This window comes from Halichoerus grypus, chromosome 1 (assembly GCF_964656455.1).
Source record: "Halichoerus grypus chromosome 1, mHalGry1.hap1.1, whole genome shotgun sequence".
Classification (NCBI taxonomy): domain Eukaryota; kingdom Metazoa; phylum Chordata; class Mammalia; order Carnivora; family Phocidae; genus Halichoerus; species Halichoerus grypus.
In genome coordinates, this window is record NC_135712.1 from 80,903,927 (window position 1) to 80,931,049 (window position 27,123).

At 57.4% G+C, this 27,123-nt stretch overlaps 1 protein-coding gene across 1 annotated transcript; it reads right to left on the reverse strand.

The window, feature by feature from the left end:
* Positions 1–1,214: 1,214 nt before the first annotated feature.
* On the reverse strand, positions 1,215–20,437 carry EPHB3 (EPH receptor B3). Its single transcript, XM_036122529.2, has 16 exons — positions 19,843–20,437; positions 11,397–11,461; positions 9,564–10,236; positions 7,147–7,302; positions 6,039–6,389; positions 5,744–5,868; positions 5,403–5,562; positions 5,205–5,313; positions 4,795–4,847; positions 3,593–3,715; positions 3,212–3,459; positions 2,581–2,796; positions 2,320–2,469; positions 2,034–2,227; positions 1,558–1,713; positions 1,215–1,471 (listed from the first exon to the last, which is right to left on the reverse strand). Exons 1-16 carry the CDS (start codon positions 19,961–19,963, stop codon positions 1,363–1,365), a joined length of 3,009 nt encoding a protein of 1,002 aa, XP_035978422.1. The 5' UTR covers positions 19,964–20,437; the 3' UTR covers positions 1,215–1,362.
* Positions 20,438–27,123: the final 6,686 nt, after the last annotated feature.

Genomic DNA, 27,123 nt, shown 5'->3' on the forward strand with positions numbered 1-27,123 from the left:
GGCAAGTTACTTAACCTCTCCCTTTCCTCCTCTGTAAAGAAGAGATAAAAATACTTCCGTCCCTGGCTGGTTGTTGTGAGATTAAATAAGATCCATGTATAAATGGAGCATTTTCGCCCAGTGCCTGGAGTGTAGTAAGCGCTCAGTAAAGAGTAGCTGCACTTCTGGGCTGATGTTTGCTGAAAGGAGCTAGCCTCTTTATACGAACGCCAGTGTAGGCTCTTGCCCTCTGTGTCCCAAGGTCACTTGGCCCCTACACCTTCAGCTCCCTCAGAGACAATGGGTGTGAAAGGACTCTGTAAAACACCAGGCGACTGGGAAGTGTCTGTCCTGACCCCAGGAACACCTGGGCCTTAGCAGGAAGGCACTCCGGGGCAGTTTGCTCTCCTGTTACTGCCCACTTCCCAGAGGTTCGATGCAATAAGGCTGAAGCGCAAGATGCAGTAAGTTAGATGCAGTAAGTCTGGTCTCCAAAAGACTCCAGGGAATTCTGAAGAGGGCCGGCACTGAGTGACTGTGAATCTGAGGGCATGAGGGAATCCCACCTCGGGAGGTGCAAACAGAAGGGGCAAGAGAATCATCTTATTGCCTTTATTCCGCTGACGGCCCAGCTCGCCCCACTGCAGGGCACAGGGCCAAGCTTTTACACGCTCACCCATGCTCTCTGTGCAGGCCAGTGCATGCACAGACACACACGCGCGCGCACACACACACACACGAACACACTCACATACACATCCAAACTCTGGCTCTGAGAGTCAGTCTCTGGGGGGCAAGGGGCTACTCCTCAGCCTGCCCCTGCCTGCCCTTTTATGACAGCACCAAGGGTGGGGGTGGGGCAGGGCCCTCAGCCCCCAGAACAAGTCCCTGTGCAAACTGGAGGTGCCAGCTGGCTTCAGGATGGGGTGTCACATTTCCCCATTCCCGGAGTCCCCTCCTCCAGTTCCTGAGGGAGGGACTACTCTGCCTACCTGGGGGGGCCAGACCCCTGCCAGGGCTGGGCCCTATAGAACCCAGGCTTATCCTCCACCTGACCCTGCCAGGACCTCCAGCACTGAAGAACAGCGAAGTCTGAGGTGGTGGGGATCCCCCACTGGAGAGCAGGAAGGCCTGGGCCCTGAGGGGCTTGGGGAGGGGTCATCACCCCCTCTCCTAATCCATCTTCAATATGAAGAGGTTTGGGGCACACTTCCTGGGGAGGGAGCACAGGCCTGGAGGAGAAGTCCCAGTTTGGGCCTTCCCCAAACTTCCATCTTCTGGGCCACAGCCTAAGGCCAGGCATCCAAAAGTCCAAAAGTCCAGCCGGCTGGTCAGAGTCCCTGCACAGTCCTTGGGGGGCACCCACCCAGTGGGAGTCGGGTGTCAGACCTGCACGGGCAGCGTCTGGTTCATCTGTAGCCGCATGTCCTGGATACTGCTAAGGATCTTCTTCTGATGGCCAGCCAAGGTGACCCCGATCCGGAGCAGGTCTCTGCAGAGGGACCAAGGCCAGGGTCAGTCCCTCCCCTCCTGCCCACCGCTCTGGGCCCTGCCCCTCCAAATCTGAGGCACACTCACTCTGCAGTCATCTGAGCCACCAGGTCAAAGGTTGCAAACCCCGCGCTGACAAAGCTCTCCTTGTACCGCCCCATCTTGATGGCATCTAGCCAGTCACCAACTGTCGTGAAGGTTGTGTAATCCGGGACCGTGCGGTCCAGGAGGGGCTGTGACATGCTGTGGGGAGAAGACAGAGACTTGGGTGAATCCTAATGGCAAGGGAAGCAGGGGTGGGGCTGCTGGCCCAAGAGCAGAGTGGGAACATGGGGTGCCTGGATGGTTCAGTCGGTTAAGCGTCCGACTCTTGATTTTGGCTCAGGTCATGATCCCTGGGTAGTGGGGTCGAGCCCTATGTCGGGCTCTGTGATCAGCAGGGAGTCCGCTTGGGATTCTCTCTCTCCTTCTCCCTCTTCCCCTCCCCCCTGCTCATGTGCTCCCCCCCCAATAAATAAATAAATCTTCAGAAGCAGAGTGGGAGCAGAGGCAGAGATACTGACCCAGACTGGGCACTGGCAATGACCTTGAGGCTGGCAGCATTGCGGATGAGCTTGTCCAGGGTGTTGACAATCTGGGAAAATTTGGGCCTGAGGTTCCGGTCCCGCACCCAGCAGTCCAGCATGAGCTGGTGCAGTGCTGTGGGGCAGTCCATGGGTGGGGGCAGCCGGTAATCCTGCTCTACGGCATTGATGACCTGAAGAGAGAACAGGGAAACCTGGAGTGAGCCACCACTTCGCTCCCCAGCTGACTCCCACCCACCTGGCCACTCTGGCTGGCCCCACTCACATCCTGGTTGCTCATGTCCCAGTAGGGTCGCTCTCCATAGCTCATGACCTCCCACATGACGATTCCATAGCTCCAGACATCACTAGCAGAGGTGAACTTCCGATAGGCTATGGCCTCTGGGGCAGTCCAGCGGATGGGGATCTTCCCGCCCTGGTGGGGGGGGCACACGCCCTTCACCCTATGACTCGGGGCTGGTCCCCAGCCCCGAGCCCCTGCCTGGTTGGCCCCGCCCCCGGTCTCCCTCCCAGCTGCTTCCTGTACCAGGGAGCTGGTGTAGGTAGGATCAGAGGGATCATCCTCCAGGAAGCGGGAGAGGCCGAAGTCTGAGACTTTGCAGACCAGGTTGCTATTGACAAGAATGTTGCGGGCAGCCAGGTCTCGGTGCACGTAGTTCATCTCGGATAGGTATTTCATGCCAGCAGCAATGCCCCGCAACATGCCCACCAGCTGGATGACCGTGAACTGTCCGTCGTTGAGCTGGAGGCAACGAGCAGGCTCAGGTGGGCCCATCACCTCCCTACTGGCCCAGGGCCCGCCCGAGACCTTCATGCCCGCCCCCCTGTGCCTCCACCTACCCTCTCTAAGGCCTTGGAGACCATGCCTCACCTATCCCTGTGACTATGTGCCGAGTGCACTGAAAGTAAGCGGCCCACTGTGTGGCGGGTATCTGTATACAACATCCCGACGGACCCCGGTGAGGATCCAAATAGCTCTCACCGCTTTCATTTTATAACTAAGGCAGCTCAGACTCAGAGAGGTTACGTAAAGCCTGAGCTCACACAGGCAGAGTCGGGATGGGAACTTGGGTCTTTCTGGCTCTGAGGACCTGGCTGTTTCCCTGCACCAGCTCTGTGGGGCAGGGCAGGGAGAGGGGCTGGGGGCTGGCTCTTACCCGGAGGAAGGAGTCCAGGGCACAGTTCTCCATGAACTCGGTGAGAATCATGACTGGCCGACTTTTAGTGACCACGCCCTCTAGTCGGATTATGTTGGGGTGGTCAAACTGACCCATGATGGAGGCCTCACTGAGGAAGTCCCGCCGCTGCCTCTCTGTGTAGCCCACCTTCAGCGTCTTGATGGCCACGAACACCTCCCTGCGGCCTGGCTGTTTCAGCCGACCCCGGCACACTTCCCCAAATTCCCCTGCAGGGCAGAGGGCACAGGTAGGAAGGGGCTTCTGGGATTGGCCTTGTATCCAGTGCATGCTGGCCCCTCCCTGGGGTAACACCCCCCACCCCCGACACCTCTCCTCTCCACTGTACACTAGGGGACTCACCAGCTCCAATCACCTCCTCGATCTTGACACAGGAGACATCGATTTCCTTGGCAAACTCTCGCACAGCCTCATTAGGGTCCTCATACGTAAAAGGGTCAATATAAACCTTCATTCCAGGAGCAACTAGAGGGAGAAAAGGCAGGCATGAGAGAGGCCAGATCTTTGGCCTGCAGTGGGGGTCAGTGAGGGAACTCCTCAGGCTGCGCTCTCAGGCCCACCGTACTGCCCTACTGCCCCTCCCCCCCAAACCCTGATGGGAGCACATTTCACACCCTCCCTCCTAAGTCTTTCCTCCCTGCTGGAGTCCCAACCCGCCCCTTCTCCACCCCCTCACCATTCCCTCCATGAGAACTAGTGGCCATAAAAGCTAGACACCTAGGATTCTTATTCTTCTTTCTCCCTCATCTCTCATCATGTCAAAACATCTCTCAGATTCATCCCTCTCCTCATTCCCACTGCCCCTGACCTTATCCAGGCCTTCAACACTCAGACTATTGCAATAGTCTCCCAGCTGGGCTCTCTGCCTCTGGACTTTTCCCACCAATCTATCCTGCATACCTGTCTCCCTAAAACAATACTCACATTGTATTACTCCCCAGCTTGAGAGCCTTTTGGATTACCTATGGTGGAGTCAAGTCCAAACTCCTCTGCCTGCCTTTCACGACCCTCCAAGGACTGGCCACAACTACCCAGTCTCGCTCCCCAGCAGCTGTCAAACCAGTCTTCTCACTGCCCCCACAGTCGGGCACTCTCCCCACCCCACCCACTACCTTCCAGAGGCTTCTCTAGCCAGGAATGCTCTCCCCCACCTCCCTAAACCCTGTTCAACCCGCCTGGCTCAGCTCAGCCCAGGCCACCTCCTCCAGGAAGGCTTCCTTTTTTCTGAACTCTTACTGCCCTTTGTAACAGGAACACCCAGCTTAACACTAAACTGTCCTCTCATTTTTTCCTATGTGTATGTATCTTGTCTTTCTCCTAGGATTAGCTGCCTTTGAGGAAAGGGGTCACTTCTCATGCATCTCTGGGGCTAGCAGGAGGGAGGTAGGGGCTCAGGAAATGGCACTTGAGTGGAAGCAGGAGGGGCTATCCGGGATAGGAGTACGAGGGATGAAATCCCAGGCAGGGGAAAAGGGTATCTCCAAGCCCTGCAGGGACCAAGGGAACTGGGGGGCGGCAGGATGAGGATGAAAAGACAAACTCACCGTACTGCTGCAGCTTCTCGGTATACTCGGAGTCAGAGCCGCGCCGCTGCTTCCTGGAGGGGGCAGGGCAGGGGTGCGGCCTGAGACAAGCCCGACAGCTCCCTCTGTCCAGGGGACCCTCGGGCTCCCAGGAGGGGCAGGGTGCACAGGGGATGGCCTGCTGCCTGGCCCCACAGGTAGTGGTAACAGCAGCTACTAGGTCTCTGGGCAAGGGACTCAGTGGACTCAGTCCCCGAGGGGATCTGCCAGGGGATGGGCAGGGGATGGGATGAGGACAGGGGTGTGGACTAGAGACGGCCTGGGCAGCGAGGAGAGTCTGGGCCTACCAAGGGCCTCTGTGGCATGTGGGCTCTAGGGTGCTCCAGGGAAGCTCTCGCCAGCCCGAGGGAGCAAGCCGGGCCTGGGAGTACCTGAGGCAGACGACAGCGATGACCACGACAGCCACCACGAAGACAAGCCCAGCCGTGGCAGAACCCACGATGAGGGGAAGCTGCTCCTGGAGCTGCTGGGCACCGGAGCCTGGAGACCGGGAGGGGACTGGGTAAGTGGAGGGACAGAAAGTGAGGAGGGACGGAGGTGAGCAGGAACAGGGGCAGTGGGGTCCGTACCTCTCTCGCTGGTGGTCTCAAACTCAGCCGGACGGCTGTACTGCCCGTAGCCGGCTACGGTGCGGGCACGGACCTGGACCACGTAGCGGGCGTCAGGCCGCAACCCGCCCAGCTGCACCGAGTTCTTCTGGCTGGTCACCGTGGAGGCGATGCCCTCACTCTGCAACACCGCGAGAAATGAGGCGCCTCAGTGGCCCTGAGGCCCATCGCCCCTGCCGCCCCCCAGGGCCCACCTGTGGCTGCCTCAGTACCCAAGAGGTACTTGCTCCCAGGGGCCCCTGACGCTATCTGGGGGTCATCTTCTCACCCCAAGGCCTCCGCCTGCCCCCCAAGGCTCTGACCTTCTCAAAGTACTTCATCTCGTAGTCCAGGATGACTCCATTGGGCCGCTCTGGGGGTGCCCAGGACAGGGTCAGGCTGCTGCCGGAGCTGCTGTGCAGATGTAGTGTAGGCACTTCGGACGGGGCTAAGGGAAGATGGGGGCGGGGCTCACAACGGGCTTCTCGGGCCCTGGCATCCTTCCCAAGGACCCGGTGCCCAGGGGACCCCTGGTGGTCCATTGGCAGGCCCTGGGCAACCTAAGCTCCGTGTGGGAGAAAATGACCCAGGCCCTACCCTCCCGTGCCCCCTCCTCACCAGCCTGGTTGGTGGTGATATTCACAGCCGCGTAGCGGGGGGGCAGTGGGCTCTTGCCCGAGACACCGTTGACGGCCTGCACCTCAAAGGTGTAGCGTGTGTGGGCCAGCAGATGGCTGATGTGGACCCGGCGCTCTGTCAGGCCCAGCTGCCGAGGCACAAACTCCACATTGTCATCACAGCGAGAGCAGGCTGAGGCGCCCCCGGCCCCAGGGCCCCCGTGGCACTTCTTGCAGATGACGTTGTATAGGAGGTCGTCCCGGCCACCCAGGTCCCGGGGCTCGCTCCACTCGAGGATCAGTGAGGTCTCATTCACATTGGAGATCACACCCCGGGGGGGAGATGGCACCGCTGTAGGGAAGGTGGAGGGAGAGGGCAGTAAGCTAGGGCCCCAGCACCACCCTTCCACCCAGGGTTCCTGCGTACCGCAAGCAGCTTCCTACCGCCTTGCTCTTGACTCCGCGTTCATAAGCAGAATAGCTTTCCTACAATTCTCCACTGGGAAGACGCTAGTTAGCCTTCAAGGCTCAACCTGAGATGTCACCACCTCTTGGAAGCCTTCCTTGATTCTTCTCCTTCCTGTCCTCTGCACCCCCATAGCACAATTCCTGGGCATCCTTCCAGCCCGGCACTTAGCACATTATATGGTCATTATCTGTTTTTATATCTGTTTCTCCCACCAGGTGGCAAGCTCCTTTAGGACAGTGACTGAATCTTATTCTCCTCCACATCACTGGCACCTGGCACAATGCCTGGCACCAAAGGCCAGAGCAGGGAGGAAGCAGGGCACTAGGCTGCCCCAAGGACGTGAGGCCCCCTCTATGGTTGGGGTTGGGCCAGGAGAACAGCAGTTCTACACAGTGGGAGGAGTGAGGGGCTAGAGGCCCAATGGCTCCGGACGCCTGGCTAGGAGCTGGTGGGCGCTTCCTCAGTGTTGGTGGAAAGGCTGAGGCGGCTGACCTAGATTCTGGCTCCGGGCCAGTCACTTCTCAGCTGTGCCATGTTGCGCACAACATCGCACCTCCCCAAGCCTCAGTTTCCCTATCTGGAAAGCGGCCGTTCATAGCGACCGTCTCGGGCCCCCGAGCGGGGCCATGAGCTCACTTACTGGTACAGGCACTGTCTGCAGAGTCCGAATCCGCACGGTAGAAGTTACTGTAGCAGGTGCAGATGCTGGCAGCTGGCGAGGCGGTGCGGCTGTGGGGCGGGCAGGGGAGGCAGGGCCCCTCTCCCTGCTTCGCCTTGTAACTCCCAGGGGGACAGGCTGCGTGGGAGAAGAGGATGGGCATGCCCTTCAGATCGGTGAGACTCTGGCCCTCCCCCAGCCCTGGTCTTGGCCCCTCCAGCTCCTAGACTGTGGGGGCTACGCTGGGATTGCCTAACTCCGGTACAGCTACAAAAGGCCCTTTTGCCCTGTGGAAACCCCACGTCAGCGGATTCCTCCCCGCCCCGGCCCCCCACCCCTACCCCAGGGCCTCACGGGCGAAGACGTCAGCCCCATCACCTGGGCAGCCTGGGCTTGTTGAGGCACGGAAGGGAGAGAGAAGGAAGAGGAGGGGTGGGGAAGAGACCACTGGCAGGTTGGCAGCACCCTCTACTCTGCCAGGATGCTCCCGCCCCCTCCCTGAAAGTGGAGGAAAATCACTGCTAGGACCCTCATGGCGGCCCCGGAACAGCCAGAGGCGGGGCCTTGCTCCCAGGACCAGCCTCTCTCCCCACCCACCAGGAGCAGGGCAGCGGCTCCTTCCTGCCCTTGGGCAGGGGTGGGGGCTGAAGAGGGCTGAGAAAAGGAGAAAAAGACAGCAGGCAGGAAGGCTGGGGTCACCAGGAGTTCAGAGGCCTCAAAGCATCCACAAGGGGCACCCCAGGCCCCAAAGAGAGCCCAGAGCTGGGTACCTGAACATCCCTTCTCCTCAGTTTCCTCTCTTGTCATCTACACTGGGGCCCCTGGTCCTGGGCTGTGGGGTTCTGCCTGTCTATGACAGCCATAGGATTTATTATTCAAACTGGCATATTTTGAGAGCGAAAGGGGCCGCTAGTAATAATCATGTGATAATGAGCATAAGCCAGGACTGCCCCAGACATGTGAAAGCATATGGTCACTCTATCCATATATGACTGCCCCTGGGGAGGTCATCCAGAGTGTGGAATGCCCAGAGTTGGGGCTATGCTTTTCTCTGGGATTTAATCTCCCCCTCACTAAGGTGATATTCCACCCAAGCTCTTTTGAGCCAGTGGGGGAGGGGGCAGAGGCCAGGCCAGGCTGGTTGCTATGGGAACCAGCATGCATTTCCTGCCAAGGACCTGCAGAGTGTTAGCCCCTCTTCAGGCTGTCAGGCTCATCACCCCCACCCCCTTTCTCCACTTAGGAAGAGGAAGTCTGGGGCAGGTTCCCATAGAGAAGTGGAGAGGGGCCGGGCAAGGCACTATTCACCTTGCCATGCCAACACCCAACACAGGGCATCCCGGCCAGGTGGGGCAGCCAGCCCCTCTCACACCTCGCGCTGTGCTAAGAGCCAGCCCCCACCCTTCAGAGTTACAGGCTGCAAGTGCCGGGGCAGAAGGGATAGAAGGCAAGGCCCTTAGCATCTTGCCCTGCATGGTAGAGCACTGGACAAGGCTGTAGCCCCAACTCCCACATTCCCAGCTATGACACTTTGAGTATAGTTGTTCTCGGAGACTCCGTTTCCTTACTGGCAAACGGAGGCTCGAATGAGAACCCTTCGTGAATGGGTTTTAGAGCCGGAAGTCTAGTACACTGTAAGGTCTTAGGAGTTTCGGCAAGCCACCACGGACAAGCCTCCTGAACCTCCTCCTATATGAAATAAGGACAAGAGAATCCCTGTCCCCATGCATCCCCTGGCTCCCGAGAGAGTCATGACTGACACTTAGGTGGTGATGGTGTTGCCATGTGCCAGGCACTTTTCCAAGAGCTTCACATGCATCGACTCACTTAAGCCCACTACGAGTCCATAGAGGAAGCCCCACGATTGTCCCCATGCAGCACACGAGGAAACCGAGGTTCCAAGAGTTAAGTAACGTGCCCAAGGTCCCACCAGTGCTAAGTGACAGAGTTAGGACTCAGACTTCAGGGACTGGGCCCCCGACCACGGTGCTGTAAACACCGCCTCTCGAGGAGCAGATGAGACTTCAAGGTAAAAGGGCCAAGCGTGAGTGCCCACAGCCCCTGTCCCCACAGCTCGGAGGCCCAACTAGTACTTCCAGGGCGGGCTGTCCACTTGGGGCCAAACAAAGCAGGCATCTCGGCCGGCTTCCTGCCTCTCTGCCCAGGGGCCTCCTTACCAAGGATTCTCCATGTTTCTCTTCCTGTCTCTTTAGTTTCTTTTTTATCTCATGATGCTGGTGCGTCTCCTCATTGTCTCTCCTCTCCCTCCTCGCAGCACATTCTATGCACTCGATACCCCTCTTCCCTTCCCTCCCTCTGCCTCAGACCCGAAGCCAGAGCTCCTTGACTGGCACGCAGGAGTCCCCCCCACCCCCGGCCCCAGGCCAGCCCCCACTCACGGCGGCACTGGGACTCCTTGGCAGCTGGCTCGTGGCCGGTTGCACAGGTGCAGGCTCCCACGGGCACCATCCACTCCCCATCGCCGTTGCAGTAGAGCTTGAGTGGTACGGACACCTCCACAGCGTTAGCGATGCAGGTGCCAGGGGCAATGACCAGAGAGGTGGGCTCGGCCCCAGTGAGGGTCTCGGGGAAGAGGGCGAAGCCTGCGGTGGTGGACGCACACTTCTTGTAGAAGGCCCGCACAGAGATGAGCGACATGCAGGCGCCCTGGTCCTGGAAGGCCAAGTAGAAACCGGCCTTGGAGAGCGGCCCAAAGCTTCGCACCTTGGTGTTGACGCGGCCAGCGTCAAGCCGCGAGAAGCTCTCATCGGGCGCGATGGTGTCCACCTTCACGTAGGGGTTCTCCATCCAGAAGGGGGAGGAGGCCGAGGCCACATCACTGTCAGCCTCGTAGTAGAAGAGGTTGAAGGTCTCTTTGCAGGAGCCAGGGATGTTGGGGATGCTGTTGCAGTCACGCACGGTGAACTTGAGCTCCACGTAGACGCGCTGCACCTCTCGCCGCCAGATGAAGCCCGTGCGCAGCCAGTTGTTCTGGCTTGACTCCCGCACGTTACACACCTGGTACGTGCGGATGGGGTTCATGGCCTCATCGTAGCCACTCACCTCTTCCCACTGTGCATAGGCCAAGTGAAAAAGACAGAATGAGCGCCAGCACGTGCCAGGTGCTTACCACGTGCCCAGATCCGTGTTTACTTCACAGGGATGCTTCTGTGGTGTACTGGCTGGGCATGCAGACTACATGGGTTCAAATCCCAGTCCTTGCTGTGTGACTATGGGTCAAGCCACTTAACCTCCCTGTACCACCGTTTCCCCATCTGTAACGTGGCGAGAATAAAGCCATATAAGGAATAAATGAGTTTAAGTGAATAAAAAACTTAGAGCATTTGATAAGTATTATGGGACTATAATATTTATCTTTGTGCCTCAGTTTCACTGTCTATAAATGGGGCTGATTGGATGTAAATGACATGGTAGGGAATCAAATCAGTTTAATATATACAATGGGCCTGTAACAATGTCCCATACAGAGCACGCATTCAATGAACACTGGCTGTCACTATCACATTTAACCTTCACTACAACCCCATGAGAAGGTACATCTGTTGTCTTGCCCCCACTCTACAGAAGAGGAAGCCAAGACTCTCAAAGGTAGAGACTTGCCCAAGGTCACACAGTCAGGTCTGGTGAATGAGGGCCTGGAGCGCCATCCCACCCCAGTGTTCCAGAGCTCAGTGGAGTTGTGAAGGCCATCTAGGGAGGTTAATTAGAATATGTTAGAAATGTCAGAACTACAGGAATTTAACTGTTTAGAAATGGAAGCCCAGAAAAGTAAGTTGCCTTGCTAAAAGTCACATAGCAAGTTAGAGATCTGGAGCCAAGGTTTCCTGGTCCCCAAGACAGTGCCCTACCCAGGGACCCAGGAAGGAGGGAGATGGTTGGAGAAGATAGGCAAAGAGCTCTCAGGCAGGAGAGGGATGGTGACAGGCTGAAGGCAGGCTGAGGGGTGGGCAGAGGGAGAGTGGGACAAAGATGGTGTGTGTGGGGGAGGAAGACACAGACAGGCTGAAGGCTGAAAGGGTGAGAATTACCCATAGGCAAAGAAGGAAGGTGACAGGTGCAGGGATGGGAATGACGCAGAAGGTGAAACTGATAGGCAAGGGGGGCAGAGGCAGCCCTTCTCAAGCCCCGGTGAGGCGAGGGGAATGGACGCTGGTGGAGGAAGTGGCCTACTTGACAACCAGCACTCAGGGGAGATGGTGGGGAAGGCTTACCCCACTTTCTGGATGAGATGTCCATGCCAACTCCGATGTCACCCATTTTGTGTCCATGAGGGTTTCTGGGGAGCAAGAGAAGAACAAAGGTCAGAAGCCATGCTCAGGATGGGGAGAAAGAGGTCGTCCAAGAAAGGCCAGGACACCAGAGAATGATTCCCACCAGGTACCAGCCCATCCCATCCCACCCCACCCCCAAGTCCTCGAAGCTCTCAGCCACCCTGCCCTGGAGAAGAGCCTGCAGCCATCCCCAGAAACGTGATAGCCCCAGAGACGTGAGCCGTCAGGTCGGCCAGTCGGAGGTGGGTGAGTGCTACCGACACCAGCCGGGGTTCCAGAGGTAAAAGCCAGGCCCAGTTCACACACCTACAGGCTCGGCTAATCTCCACACAAGGGGGTAGCAGGCCCTTTATCCTGGAACAAAGGACCGTGTCCTTCAGACGCTGCTGCCCAGGCCTCCCCTGACTCCATTCCCAACACAAAGGCCCGGCACCACACATGCCCAGGGGAATGGGAGGGCAGCTACACGGCAGAGCCTGCTCCCACCCAGCCTCCCACTCAAACACCTCTGGGGGATGGGGCACGAATACTCTGAGGCTGGGCTGAGGGCCACCAAGACAAGCTAGTTCAGTTCTTTCCACAGTCCTTGGATAAGGACTGTTGGTGTACCCCTTTTACAGGTGAGAAAACAGAGGCCCAGATAAAGTAAATATACGGTCTAAGGTAAAACTGCTAGGACTTGGGGTGAAGGGTTGAAAGGTAGCAGACTCCATAACTAACCCCTTAACCAGAGCACTCTGACTACAGTGTGAAGGGAAGAAGAAAGAAAGCCTAGAAAGCTCCTGTATATCCTATAAGTCCCAATCCAGCTGTCACCTCCTCCAGGAAGCCTTCCCTGAACCACCAAATTAGGGTTAGATTCCTTCCTCTGTGCATCCAGGGCCAGGGGCTTTGTCATAGCACCGATCCTGTTCCAAGCTTCAGTTTCTTATCTGTTTCCCCTTGCTCACCCATAGGAGGGGCCCGTTAACGTTTCTGACATAAACTCACTCCCTTAGGAATCAGGTTCTGGGTTCTGACTGAACAATTCTGCTCTCTGAGAGGAGAGAGACGCCAACTCCTTTCTTAGAGCCTGGGAGACAGGGCAGCAGCAGTTCTCCCCTCTGCCCTGAGCTGGAAGGGGGCAGGTTGGGGCTGCCCAGGAGGAGAAAGACCCAAACCCCACAGGTTCCAGGCTTATGGCCTTCACTGGTTTCCTGCAGTCTGGGTCTGAGCTGAGGATGGTGGGTGAGGCAGCTGTGGCCCCAGACCCTCATGTAAGGCAAAGGGGGAGTGAAGCTCCCTCTTCTTCTATTAGAGGTGGCTGGTCCCTGGAGGACCTGGCTGCAGGGTGAGCCATCCCAGCCTCATCGGTCGGTGGCCCGACAGGCCTCTCTGGCAGACAGACAGACAGACACAGACATTTGGCAGGGGGCTAGGAGGCAAGGAGAGATGGGCAGAAGCAGGGGCCCAGAGACAGACAGGGAGAGAGGTGGTGGAGCAGGGGCCTCGCCAAGGCGGACGGTGGGTGGCTCCGAGCTGGAAGGACGCGCAGAGCCCGCTGGCTAGGACCAGCCGGTGGGGTGGTCAGCTGAGGACTACAGAAGACGGTGAGCTGGAGAGACAAGGAGGCCCGAGGAGACAGAGACAGAGAGGGAGGTTTCCAAGTAGCCTCTTCCCCAGCCAGCAGCCCAGAGTATTCCTGTCCCTGGAGCCAGTCGAGCCCAGTGCACCCCCTCCCCCCCCAAACCAGCCAGCCAGCCAGCCAGTCCGCCTGCTTGTCTGCCCGCTGCCCGCCACCCGCCCGCCCCGAGCAGGCAGGGGCTCCCACCGCTCCCTCGAGCTGCCTCCCTCCTCCCTCTCCCTCACTTCCTTCTGCTCAGCCTGTGCCAAACCCATCTGGAACTGTTTAAACCCAAATATTCAGCCCCCTCCCCCCTCCAGCCAGATTCCTCCACAGTTTAAAACAAGCCCTGTGCTGGCTCTGAGAGGACTGAGGGGAGGGAGGGGACGGTGGGGACCAGGAGGGGAGGGGGTAGGCAGGGGTGGAGGGAGGCTCTTCATTTCTGTTTAATTTCTGGGGAGCGGGAGAGGGAGGGGGCGGGGATCGGCCCTTGGCCATCGCTCAGCCTTGGCCATCGCTCAATCTCGGCACATTTTTCCCATTAATGAGGAGAGGACTTGGATTTTGAGTCATGTGTGCCCGAGGAAGGGCTCCGGTCACCCTGGTGGGGAGGGGGCTTGCTCTCTGGGGAGGGGAGGGGCCCGCTCCCTTCAGCAAGAGGGAGACCCTGAGGTGCCTGTGTCCCAGCCTCAGGAAGGGCATGGGGGGGTCTCAGCATCCATCTGTCTGTGGCATGGGGAGGGACAGACCCAACCCGACAGAGCCCACCTTCCTCTGCTACGTGTGTGCCGCACGCGCGTGCACGTACGCAAGCTGGGGTGAAGAATATGAGGTACAGGAGTAAGGACAAAAGAGGACTGAGTGAGCAGTTTCCAAGCTCCCCAGCTGCCAATTGCACCCCCATCCTCCTTTGCCCCCCATGTGGCTGCTGGAGGGAGACCAGAAGGCAGACAGCCACTCTCTGCTACAGGGCTCTGTCAGGCCGGAAACCCCACCGGCCCCTCCAAAGCGAGCAGGGAAGTGGACAGCAGGCCTGGGGGCTTTCTGGAACTGGGGCTTCAATGCTCAGAAGTGAACCAGCACCCCTTTCAGGTTTCCAAAGGGCCACAGAGAACGGCCACGTGGCGGCAGCTGTGTGGCTCTTGCCTGTGCACAAATACACACCCGCACAAGCATTCCCCAGTTCTCAGTGGCTGGGCTCATTCTCTGCCACTGGGGCCAAAGAATGACAAGTCAACACATATGGTGGACAAAAACACACAAAGCCACAGCCTCCCGCAAACACACACACACACACACACACACACGCACACACACACACGGCTTCATACACAGCCACGGTCTGTCTTTTTCAGACACACAGATGCATATGGTACAAACAGATTAGTCTCCCTTAGACATTCACATACAGTGAAGCTTCCCTACACACGGATTTGGTTTGTCTTAGGCAAACACTCACTCTTAGAGTCTTCATGTGTGCAGATTTCCAGAGACCTCGGCGTACGCGGAGGGCACGCACACCAAACAGTACATTCTCCTTACACACCCAACTGCCCACGATTGCCAGCCCCAAGTCACAGTCTTGAGTGTAGCCAAGTGCAAACCCAAACACCAGGTTCTCCATACAGACTCGACGACGTGCTCTTACGCAGTTACGCCCAGCGGGCATCAGCTGCACACGCTGATGTGCGTGTGCACTCCAACATGCCACAGGAGCACGCAGTGCTAATGCCCACGTCTACGGTGTGGATAAAGCCTCAGAGGTGCATCCTCCACGCACATGCAACACACGCACACACACACATTGCAAGCATGTTCTTTCTACGAGCTGAGTCTTCAGGTGGGGTGGAGGATGGGCTAGGAGAAGGCAGTGTCTGCTAAGAAAGCAGAGGGACTGGGCCAGTCTTGGCCAGAGGTGCAGGGAAGGAGCAAACCCCAGACCTGCCTCCCGTGGCCCTGGCCGAGGCCGGAGCGGTCACTGGTCACGAGGCTGGGGCTGGGGCAAGGGCCTGAAGATGATTCTGGGTGTGGCTGGGTGTAGCCTCCCCAGGTACTTCCTGGCCAGCACAATGGCACTGTCCTCAGCACTGAGCCCTTGGAATGGGGTGGCATCATGAAGAGACTCAGCCCCAGGAGCTTTGGGCAACACTTCCACACATACATTGGGCACCCAGCAAGAGGAGAATATCGTGGGCACCCAGCCTGTGTCTGAGGGCCTCACTGGGCAGCTGGGAGCCAGCCACCAACCCTGGTGAAGGGCCAAGTACACACAACTTTATGGAACTGCCAGACCCCACAGCACCCCAGGTCCCAAGTCACACAGAGCACACTGCTCTGTGTCAGTGAGACCCAGGGAATCAAAAAACCCCAGAGACAAAAGCAAGAAGCCCAAGCTCCAGATGAGGGACTTTAAGGCGGTGGGGAAGGTCATGCTCCTGGGCTGGGCCAGCGGAGTGTGCAGGGGCAGGTGGACCGAGGGGCAGAATCCGGACAAGAAGGTGCAGAGCCCTGCCTGCAAAGAGAGGGAGAAAAACCCCACGCCGGCCCTGAGTTGGTCTCCCTCCTCCTTGATGGGGTCCCGACCTCGGCCAACCAACCCAAGGGCTCTGTCCCATCTTCTCCCATCTTGCCCCTACCCTGCGTGTCAGTGGGTGCACATATGTGTACCAAGCTGCACACTCAGGGTGGTCAGCCTGAGGAGGAGGGGGGCCTGGGGGAGGGTTGCTATGGGACCTAGAAGAGCCTAACTCACCCCCCCAGCTACCTCTCCCTTTCTCCGCCCATGGCCCCTTGGCCCTCCATTCTAGGATGGAGGGGAGGGGAGCATCTCAAAACAGAGAACACATTTTGTTTTCCATTCCTCTCTTCAGATCGTGGGGATTTATAATTAAATAAACCTGAGAGGGAGAAGGGAGGAGAAAGCACAGAGCAAGGAGCCCAGATGCCTCAGTGTTCATCCATGCCCCCACCCTAGTCCTGGCCTTGCCAGCCAGCCAGGACGGATGGACAGCTAGCCCTTCAGTGAGGTCTCTGAGCCCTTCCCTGGGATCCCAGCCACAGTGGCTCTGGCCAGGGGTCTGGGGGCAGAAGGCAATAGGAGATCTGGGGCCAGGGCAGCCCTTGGGGCAGGGGGCCTCTCCCACCCCATCAGGTGCCCAGCTGTACCCAGTCTCCCTCCCCCCCCCCCACCTCCCCAGCTGCCCAATCCCGACAAACCAGTTTGACTCAGCACAACAGGCAGGGCTACAATTTTCAAACTATGCAGGCCTGGTGATTCAGCCTCTTCATGCTGTTTAATTAGTGTAAGGCCGGGTGGCGGAGGCCTTGCCCACGGCAGCTTAGGCTTTAGCTCCCCGCCGCTGAGGCCACAGAGCGGGAGGTAGCAGCAGCTCTGGCTAAAGGGAAGGCAGTGACGAGCAAACTGGTTCCCCCAAATACCTGCCACCGTCCTTCGGCGGCAGCTCTGAGGTGCCAGCTCGTGACAAACAGGGATGGGGTGGGGGCGCCAGAGGCAACTCTAGGAGTGAGCCAGCCCAAAAATCCCAGGCCTGGCGTCCCCTCTCAGTCCCCTCTCAGCGAGCACCTCCTCAGGGGCCACTGCTGCTGCCTCGGCAGGCGAGAGGGACTCACACACCGCCTCCTTCCCTCGCACACCAGGGGCACTGAGGCCGTCCCCACCTCTTGCACCTGGCAACCGGTTCTCTTTCCTCACAAGGGTAGGCTCTCTGCAGACCTCCCCGTCCCATCTAAGGGGTAAGGCCCCTACGGCCCAGACTTCCTTCCTCATCCCACGCTTGTTCCTGGTCTGCTCACCTTCCGGTTCGTGGTCCTGAAGGGGAGAAGGATCTTGGCTCGGGGGCCTGGGAGACACTACTCGAAAGGAGAGTCAGCAACGAGGTGGCCCCGTTTTCTTATGACTAAGGGTAAATCAGTGTGTGTTTGCAGGGAGAGGTAAGCAGTCAGAGGGCAAGGTGAGAGGAGTTTCCTCAACCAAGGAGGACGAGCAAGGACCCTGGCTCCATCCTCATGGAAAACTGATGAGGTCCTTGGACGCAGTGTTGGTGGACCCCAAGTATGTAGGGAGGTAGAGCAACCAGATGCTAGACAGCACCTAACCAGGGGGTCCATGACGAAACAGTACACACAGCTCAGGACTCTGGGCCTAGATATAATGGCCCCCGGATGCAGAGAGCCAAAAGGCTCCCCTAGGCCCAGGGCAAACCAAATCCTGGCAAAGCCAAATGGAAGGTTGGAGCAAGGAGCCTGGATCCCCTGCCTGTAAAGCTTGGGAGTGGGGAGAGTCCCAGCTAGCCCTGCCAGGTGGCCATAGCCCAGAACCACCAAGTCTTCCCACCTCACCCTTCAAGCTCCAGACAGGGCTGGGGGATGGGCAGGACACAGACAGCTGCCCCTGACCTCGCTCTCATCCCATCCCATCCCATCCCTCCCAGAGCTGAAGGGAGATGGAAGTGGGGAGACAATTTTCTCTTCAGACCAACCTTCCCCCGTCACACCGCCCCCCTCACCCCTTCCTCTAACCTCCCTCCAGCAGGTAAGGCACACACCAGTTTCACTTCTGTCCCTCCTCAGAGAGCAGACCCTAGGATAACAATAACAGCAGTTAATCCCTGAATAATAATGGCTGTGTGCTAAGCACCCCACACACATTAAGGACACAATCTTCCCTACAACTCTAGGATAGTGGGTGCTATTACTGACCCATCTCACAACGAGGGAGAACTGAGTGGGCAGGCGTACTTCTGTGTGGGGGTCTGCACCCCAAAGCATCTCTCTTTTTCCTTTCATTCTCCCGCACACAAACTGAAAACCCTAAGGTCTGAGGTATGGCAAAAGTAAAGGAACTGGTAAAAGCCACACATGGAAGGCACTGCTGCTTCCTTGGGGCATCCCACACTGGCCTGGCCTGCCAGCCACCACCTGCCCAGTCGGGGAGTAGCCCCAGACACAGCCGAGGGGGGAAGGAGGGACAAGGCTGGGGCCCTGCCGCCCTCTCTTTCTTGGGCTGCTACTGCTCATGGGCCCTCTGTCTCCTGGTCAGCCCCTCAGCGTTCTGGCCTGGAGGCCTGGAGACCTGGATGCCAGCTCCCAGCTACGGCCTGCCACTGAGGGTCTAGCAGATGGTGAGGGGTGAAGAGGAGGAAGAAAGGGAGGAAGGAGTGAGCCTCTTCGGGTAGCCCTTGCTCACCTGACCCAAACCACACCCCCTCCGCCCCACTGGGAGCACCAGCACCCACCACACCTGACAAGGACCCCGCGCCTAGCACACACACAGCGCCCCAGAAGCGCCTGTGCTTGCGTCGCCCCTCCTGGCCTAAGACACAGAGACATAGACCTGGGAACTCCAACAGGCTCCCTGGCTCACACCCTTGAGGCAATCAACAACAAAGCCCCACACTGGTTTCTCACGCCTGAGATCCTATCACACACATGTGGGCGCGACCTCAGTGTGTCTGCTTGGATTTGCATGTGTCCACCCGTGTGAATCGGTCTGTCAGGGCTGGTGGGCTCAGAGATAAAAGGGGGTGGGGGTTCATAGGAACATTTCTTCCATAGAGAACACCGGAAAGCACCAGAAGATGCCTTTCTTTCAGAACTGTGCTCTTTCTTCCTTCCAACCTTTAAGTTTACCAATTGTGAACATACAAACAAACCAAGTTACACAGAATTCATATTTTTGTTTCTGTACGAAGAAAGTGACTAGTTGGCTGTGAAAGAGGCCGAAAATAAAAACTGGCTATATTCCAATTTCCCCCAGATTTCTGTGGTGTCCTGCCCTCCACATTAAGGAAGGTTTTTCTTCTCTCATTTAATGGCTTCAGTTTTTTTGGAAACTCTGTGTGTGCGCGTCTATTGTTCGTGACCAGTGTCAGCGCCTCTGTCTCCCGCAGGCTCGTGTCAAGTGGCCACATGCGTGTGAGCTCTCCCACCAGGGCCAACAGCATCCTGTTCCCCCAAGTACAGTCGCTTGCAAGTTGGAGCTACCCCCCCCCCCCCCCCCCCGCCAGCACCGTCTGGGTCGGCTTCACACAACCTATTGAGAAACTCGGCCTTTCCCCACCGGCAAATGGGGCAAACCCCTGAACTTCGGGGGTTCAACGGAGACCCGAGCACTCGGATGTCCTGCTAGAAGGTGGAGGAGAGCCGCAGAGCAGCGCGCACTGCCCGTGCACGCAGCACCTCGTGGGTAACTGGCGCTCCGTAAACCATAAACAATAACAGGCCCCCGCCTCTCCACCCCGCAGCCATCCCCTGACAAAGCGGGGTGCACGCACTCACACCTCTCACAGTCAACTCCAACGGCTTCCTAACCAACGCCGCCCCCCAACCTGGGAGTCCCGCTTCGCCCCCACCCGCCACAGCCCCGCGGCAGCCTCAGAGGCCCCCGCCTCGCCCGGTGGGTCGCCCACACTCCCTCGCCTCCCCGGGCCGCTGGGGGCCCCGCTCCTCTGCGGTGAGTGCGGGGTTCTCCCCCAAGAGCTCACAGCGCTGCCGTGACTTTCGGGGACGCTCAACCCGAGTCCAGCTGCCCGAGAGCCACGATCCGCGTACCGCCGGCCTCGGAGCCAGCTGGAGCCTGCGAGGCGGCTCCGGGGGCGTCCTCCCCACCCCATCCTCCGGCCCCCGGAGCGGCGGCGCGGGTGACGGAGCCTCCTCCGACGTGCGCCCAGCTGGCATCTGACCCACCCCGCGGGTCCCCTCCGGCCTACGCTCGGGTGACCCCGGGCACCGTAAGCCTTGGACGCGCCCCCCGACGCCGCTCACCTTCCAGCGCCCGGCAGCCGGTGGACAGCAGCAGCGGCAGCAGCAGCAGCGGAGGGAGCAGCGGCAGGAGCCCCGGCGGCGGCGGCGGCGGCGGTGGCGGCGGCGGGCGGGCTCGGGCCATGGCCGGGGCGGGCTCCGGGAGCCGAGCCGGGCCGCGCCGGGCCGCGCCGGCGGGGCTGCGGGCACCCGGGGAAGGTCCGCTCCTCGGGCTCCGAGGAACGTTCGCGTACGGTCCCAGGAGATCCGGGCAAGGAAAGGGTGCGATCCAGGCGGGCGGCTCCGGGACCGAGGCGGCGGCCCGAGCCTGGCGATGCTGGGGGATGCAGGCAGGTCGGACCCGCGGGAATCTGGACGGACCGGTCCAGGAGGATCCCGGGCGCTGGAGAGCTCGGAGCCGAGAGCTCCGGGAGGCGGGCCGGAGCGGAAGGGCGCAAGTGGTGGTAGTTCGGGGGCACAGTTATCTGGCGGTCTGCCGCGGGCCCGACTCGGATCCGGGGCTCCGGGTGCGCGCGCCGTCCGGGGTCCGAGCAGGGATCTTGCTGCGCCGCTCACCTACTCACTTCTGCTGTCCCCAGCGCCGGCTCTGCCGTTCTGGGCGAGAGGGGCGGGACCGGCCTCCTGCCTGTCAGCGCCGTGGCCCCGCCCCTAGCCGCGGGCCGCCCACTCACAGACCGCCAGGCGCACTGGTTCGGCCTCGGGAGCTCTCTGCTGGAGTCCAGTTGGCGGCGCCTCCATCAGGCCCACCTTCAGGGTCTCCGAAGCCTGGAGTGGGCGGGGCCAAGGAAAAGATGAATTAGATTGGGCGGAGCGATGCCGTCAATCAAACGGAAACCCCGCCTCCTGTTTCCAATTGGCCACTAGTAACCGAACCTGAGTGTGAAGTGATGCCAGTCACATACAACAAGCTGAGGGCGCCCCCCTGTGGTCTACACGCGCCCAGGGACGCCCCCACGTGGCTGTCTTTTCTCCAGGCACCTCCAGACCCTGAACTGAGTTTAGGCACTATCAAGGGGGCGCCCATCCGCAACACATCCTGCGACCAGGGCCTTCTGCTCTTTTATTTATTCATTCATTCATTCATTCAGCCGTTCTTTGAGCATAGACTCTATTGCTGCCGGCGCTACGGCAATAGACAGAGGCCTGCGTTCTCTTGGAGCTAGTTTAGTGATGGAGGCAGGCATGAGGTCATCACGGCAGAGCATAATAGGTATTATCGTGGAGGAAAGACAGAGTTGCCAGAGAACATGTGAGGGGAATAGCTACATCTGGCCCTGAGTAAATGACATTTCAGCTGAAATATGAAAGATGAGTAGTAGGTGAAAGATATGTGTTTGGAGACGGGGTTGGGTGGGGTGGCTGTTTCGGACACAGCAAACACACTTTGTGTGAAGTCCCAGTGGCAAGAGAAACTGATTTCACTAGAAGAATCTGAACGAAGTTCAGAATATCTTGAGTGTAGAGTTAGATAGAGGCAGAAAGGAGGCTTAGAAGTAGGTGTAGGGGGCCAAGAGGAATTGTTTTTAGACTCATAAGTCCTTCCTGAGAGCTGGAGCTTGAAGCAAAAGCTTTGCCTTATCCGATTAGCATGGCTGCCCTGGGAAGTAAGGGTAGAAATAGGGAGATGGAGAGGAAGCTGTGCAGTGGTCAGGTAGAGGAAGGTGGTGGCTTGGACTAGGGTGGAGACTGTGGGGATGGAGAAAAGTGGGCAGGTCTAAGATGTTTTAGGAGGTAGAATTCATGAGATTTGTGACTGAGTAGTTGAGAGATATGTGGTGGATGGAGCCATGAAGGAGGAACCCCCCCCCCCCAGGTTTCTGGAGGGCAACGAACTTCTACCCCATTTGCTCAACAAATGTTTACAACGGGCAATAAACACTGAAAAAATAGGTCTTGTTTATTAAGCAGAAGGTGTTATTATAACCTCATTTTACAAACAAAATTGACATCTAAAAAGGCTTGGTGACTTGCCCCAAGTCATAGTGCAAATAAGTGACAGGGGTGGGATTTGAATCTAGGACCATATAGCTTTTAGACTCCCTAATTCCACTTCATCAGAGACCTTAGGATCACCTACGTGCTTTTTAAAAACTCAGAATCCTGAGCCACCCATTCCACCTTGGACCTTGGGACTCAGAATCTCTGGGGTATGGGGCCCAGGATTCTGCATTATATTTTATTTTATTTTATTTTTATTTTTATTTTTATTTTTTTAAGATTTTATTTATTTGACAGAGAGAGACACAGTGAGAGAGGGAACACAAGCAGGGGGAGTGGGAGAGGGAGAAGCAGACTTCCCACAGAGCAGGGAGCCCGATGTGGGGCTCGATCCCAGGACCCTGGGATCATGACCTGAGCCGAAGGCAGACGCTTAACAACTGAGCCACCCAGGCGCCCCAGGATTCTGCATTTTAAATAAGCATTCCAGGTGCTGCTGATGCATGCTGACATCTGAGAATGACTATCACCATGCAGCCTCTCAGTGTCCTAGCTGGAGAAACATCCTTCCATGAGCCCTCTCAGGGCCTTCCCCAGCTACTCTGAGATTCCTGGGGGACAATGTAAAAGAGGAGACTCTAGGTGGCCTCAGAAACAAGATGGTCATAGTTAATCCTCTGGATCATGAAGTGCCTCAGTTCCAGTCCTAGAAGCTCCATGAGAGCAAATGAAGTCATGATCTGGTGCTTGACGACATTGCTCTGAAAGCGGTCCATCCTCCCAGCCAGAGACAGGGGTATGTGTGGGTCCACAGGGCTGAGGTAAGGGGTGGCCATGAGACAGAGGCCCAGATTCCACCTCAGCCTCCCAGGCACTTCTACCTCCAGATCTGTTCTCAAGCCCTAGAGACCTCTACCAACATCATTCAAGGCTCTAGACCACAGACGGGATCTTGGAGCTCATCTTGTGCAACCCTCCCATTGTAGAGCTAGAAAACCTGAGGCCCAGAGAGGACTGTTTGCCCTACAGTCCCCTCTGCCCTTGGGTGCTGGTTGGCATTGGGCAGGGTAGTATTTTGGCAGGTGGCCTGACAGCAACACCTCTCAGCCGAAGCCCTGCTCGTTGTAAGGCGGATCTGTGAGGCCGGCAGTCCTGTTTGCTCAGCAGCTGTGCCAGGCTAGGCCTCGCCCTGGACAAACACAGCCTGCCCAGCGGCAGGCACCAAGCTCCTTTGTTCTTGCGCCTGATAGCAGGGCTAGCAGGTAACAGAGGGCCCGTCCTCACCGGATGTTGGCACCATGGTTCCCACGGGAATGCTTCCTGATCAAGAGGCCGACAGGCTGAAGGGCACCCAGGTACTGGCTACAACAGCCTGGGGCAGGAAGGTGACCACCTGGCAACAGAGGGAGAGGAGTGGGGGGCAGGTGGAGGCATGGGGACCGAAAGCCAGGCCAGATCAGGAAAGCTGGGCCACCTCCATCTCTTTGGGGCTAGGCGGGCAGAAGGTCCTAACCTATCCTTCCAGGCTGAGAAGGTGCCAAGGAACCCAAGGAGCAGCCTCTGAACTTTGATTTGGAATGAAGGGAAAATGTTCAGAGGGAGGTCAAGGTCCCTCTCTCTGAGCCCATCATCCTTTGCCCATTTGAAACTAGGAGGAAGCTTAACGTAGAAGCCAGAGCTTGCTGAGACCTGAGTACAAATCCTGGCATGGTCATTCACCAGCTGGGTGATAAGAAGCTGAACCTTCCCGAGTCCAAGCATCCACAGGAATGAAGGTGGGTTGATGACCATACCTCCCTCGCAGGCCTATTGTGATACTCTGGCCACAGGGCAGGAGCACAGCAGGTGCCTGTTAAATGGTCCCCATGATAATTAATACCCAGTCCCCGAACCTCTCTGGAAATGCTGACAACTAGAGGAATGACTATGAATTGAATCGGGGCTTAATGCCCCCTGTGGCTGTGACCAACTTCAGACTCTCTTTTAAAAAGATAATAAATAGGGACACCTGGGTGGCTCAGTCGGTTAAGCGTCTGCCTTCAGCTCAGGTCATGATCCCAGGGTCCTGGGATGGAGCCCCGCATCAGGCTCCCTGCTCAGCGAGAAGCCTGCTTCTCCCTCTGCAATATATTGTAAATAAATAAATAAATAAATAAATAAATAAATAAACAATCTTTTAAGAAAGAAAGATAATAAATATGTGTCCCTGGGTTTGTGGGTTGGGGATTGTTGCAAGAAAGTTGAAACTGGGAAGGAGAGCTTGGGTGCAGTAAATGACGGTGGGATGGATCTGATGAGTGCTTTTTGGGCTCCAATCGAGGACCAGGGTGGGGGCAAGGAGACCAGTGAGGAGACCGCAGGCAAGAGTTGATGATGACCGAGCTGGTGGTAGCACAGTGGTCTGAACAGCAGCGTGGGTGGTCATTTACAGGAAGAGAAGTAAAGACTTGAGGAGGAGCCATTTGGTTGGGGAGGGGCAGGGTTGAGGACTGAGGGTGTCATTTCGGACTGGCTACGTTTAGGAGGCTGGTTAGAGATCCACATGTGCACGTCGAGCAGAGAGCTGGCTTCACCACTCCCACCTCCTCCACTGACCACACCCCACCCCCCCACCCCCGGCCTTGCCATCTACACAGCCTCAACTCTGGTCTCTCTCTGTCCCTTGGAGGCATGACCTCAGGGCCTTGGCACTGGCTGTTCCTTCTGCCTGGATGCTCTTTTTCCAGTTCTTACAGAGCTGCCGTCTCTCAGAATTTAGGTCTCCACTTAGAGGTGACCCCCTAGCCCACTTTGATTCCCTCCCTCGTCCTCCACACCGTCACTGTCTAGCCCATTGCACTGTTTCATTTCCTTATACTACTGAGCACTAATTGAGATTATACTATTTAGTCATTTGTTTATACGTGTATTGCCTGTCTCCCCTTCTAGAATGTAAGCTTTCTTTTTTTTTTTTTTAAAGATTTTATTTATTTATTCATGAGAGAGCGAGAGAGAAAGGCAGAGGGAGAAGCAGGCTCCCAAGGAGCAGGGAGCCCGATGTGGGACTCGATCCCAGGACCCTGAGATCATGACCTGAGCCGAAGGCAGACGTTTAACCATCTGAGCCACCCAGGCACCCTAGAATGTAAGCTTTCTAAGAACAATGAATCCCCGGTGTAAGGCCCAGTGCTCTGCATGAAGTGGCCTCTCAGTAACAATTTACTGACCAAGTCAGGAAGTACGGCCACTAGGTGGTATTCATGCTGCCACTTCTTCTTCCCAAGACTTTGGCGGACATCACTCATTGATTCTGAACTTTTCCTTCAGCATGGTGTTACAGACAGCCCTGGTAAATCAGGGTTGGCACCTGAAGTCAAACCTACCTGCCATCCCTGTGGTGGACAAAGGTCCCCTTTTTGCTACCAGTGCGACTTTGTGTGAGTCTTTTTTTTTTTTTAGAGAGATTTATTTATTTTTAGAGAGAGAGAGAGAGAGAGAGAGAGCACAAGTGGAAGGGGGAGAGGGAGAGAGAGAATCCCAAGCAGACTCAGTGCTGAGCCAGGAGCCCAATGCAGGGCTCGATCTCACAACTCTGAGATCATGACCTGAGCCAAAACCAAGAGTCGGATGCTTAACCAGCTGCTCCACCCAGGCGCCTCTGTGTGTCTTTTAAAGTTCCTTGGACCTCAGTTTCCTTATCGGATGTCTCCTCCAAGATGTAAAGTTGTCTTCCCACCATTCCTTGATGGGCAGGACCTCCAGGCGGGAGCCTGCTGCCATGCAGACGCGCCAGATCCCGCAGACAGGGCGCTCCGTTCCCATCTTTTCCCTGAGTCACTCTGAGCTTTCCTCCCACTCTGTTCCCCTCTGCTTTCTCACCAGCCCCGGAAGACGGGGCTAGAAGGGACCGTTGATACCTGGCCCAACAAAACCCTCCCTTTCAGGTGAGGAAAGAGATCAGAGAGGGATTGTGCACGGAGCCAGGAATCCAACAAAGACTAGCTGTCCACACCCAGTGCTTTGGCAGCAGCAGTCCCTTCCCTGGATCGCTGGCGGGGCCAGGGCACTTGCTGTCAGCACCTCCTCGTCGTGATGGGGAGCCGGGGGCTCTGCTTCCTTGTACCCGGGCACCGTCCCAAGCCCCAGGAGGCGCGCACCCTGGCTTCCCTCCAGGCCCTGGCAGTCGGCGGGAGAAGGATGCCCTGTGGATTCCTGGCTCCTTCCCCCACTTCCGAGCCGCCCGTTCGAAAGAGGGGAGAAAGGTGCAGGCCTCTTCCTCCACGGTTGCTTTTGGAAATTGCCTCAAGTTGTTTGTACCCAGGCGAGGCTCTTAGCTGTTTCAAAGCCAATTAATGGCCAGTTGGCAGCTTCTCGCCTTCATCCTCTTCCGATCCAACCTGCATCATCCCCTCCACTCTCTTGAAGCTACTCCACAGCCTGTCTGACAAGAGCTCGGTTCTGGCTTCCCTTGAGGAAGGGTCGGGGAAGAAATGGATGAGTATTGACTAAACCTCTCCGTGATCTTAAGTGGAGGTGTTTTAAATGTCTCCCAGAGAGGGGGACGCTTCAGTTCCTTTGAGCCTGCCTGTGCGGAGCCCTGGGTTGCAAACTGTCTTTTCTTGGGGAGCAGCCGTACTCCCTTTTCTAGGAGCTATTTGGGGAAACTCTAACGTTTGCAGGAACAGAGAGCCAGCTCCCTGCTCAGGAGGACAGTGAGGACCCAGAGGGATCCAGAAGTGCTAATTAAGGACCAATATCCATAGACATCTGGGGAAAGTTTTAAAAAAAAATGGAAAAGGCTGGGGCTTTCAGGTTTAACGAGGAAGGAGGGACTATCGGGGACTCAGGGAAATTTGGGGAGACAGATTTTGACGTGATATTGACATTTCAGCCCACTTAGTGAACAGTTACTGTGTGCTGTGGGGCAAAGGCAGAGACAGGTACCGGCCCACCCTGCCCAGGAGAGGGGTCACAGACACCTTCCCGAGGTGGCAGACACTGAGCGGAGCCCAGGCTGAGGCCCCAAGAATAAGAGGAGGCAGCCAGGGGAGGATGACAGAGGGAAAAGACCAGGCAGCGGGGCTCCATGGCCCCAGACACACCATGCAATCACCCGGGGAGTTTTTGAAAAAGAAGGGTGCCCCCAGAAAGACTGGTTTGGGGGCAGGGCCTGGGCCCTGATGTCAAGTGGGGCTTATGTTGGGGGGCAGGTAGGGAGATCATAAAATACGTGCTGGGGGGACAGTCCAGGAGTCACTGGTGACTGTCAGCGGTAGCCACACGGTCACGTTAGGGAGTTTGGAGTTCAGGTGAGGGAGATAGGAAGTCCCTGGTGGGTTTTAAGCTTCACGCAAATGATTAAATCGG

What these genes read in the sequence shown, in the direction of transcription:
- EPHB3 (XM_036122529.2), bottom strand. Translation starts at nt 19,963, where the DNA reads ATGGCCCGAGCCCGCCCGCCGCCGCCACCGCCGCCGCCGCCGCCGCCG. An exon ending in ATCGCTGTCGTCTGCCTCAG is followed by an intron (nt 4,848 to 5,204) that starts GTACTCCCAGGC and finishes TGCCCCCTCCAG; the next exon opens with GAAGCAGCGGCGCGGCTCTG. An exon ending in CGAGAAGCTGCAGCAGTACG is followed by an intron (nt 3,716 to 4,794) that starts GTGAGTTTGTCT and finishes TTCTCCCTCTAG; the next exon opens with TTGCTCCTGGAATGAAGGTT.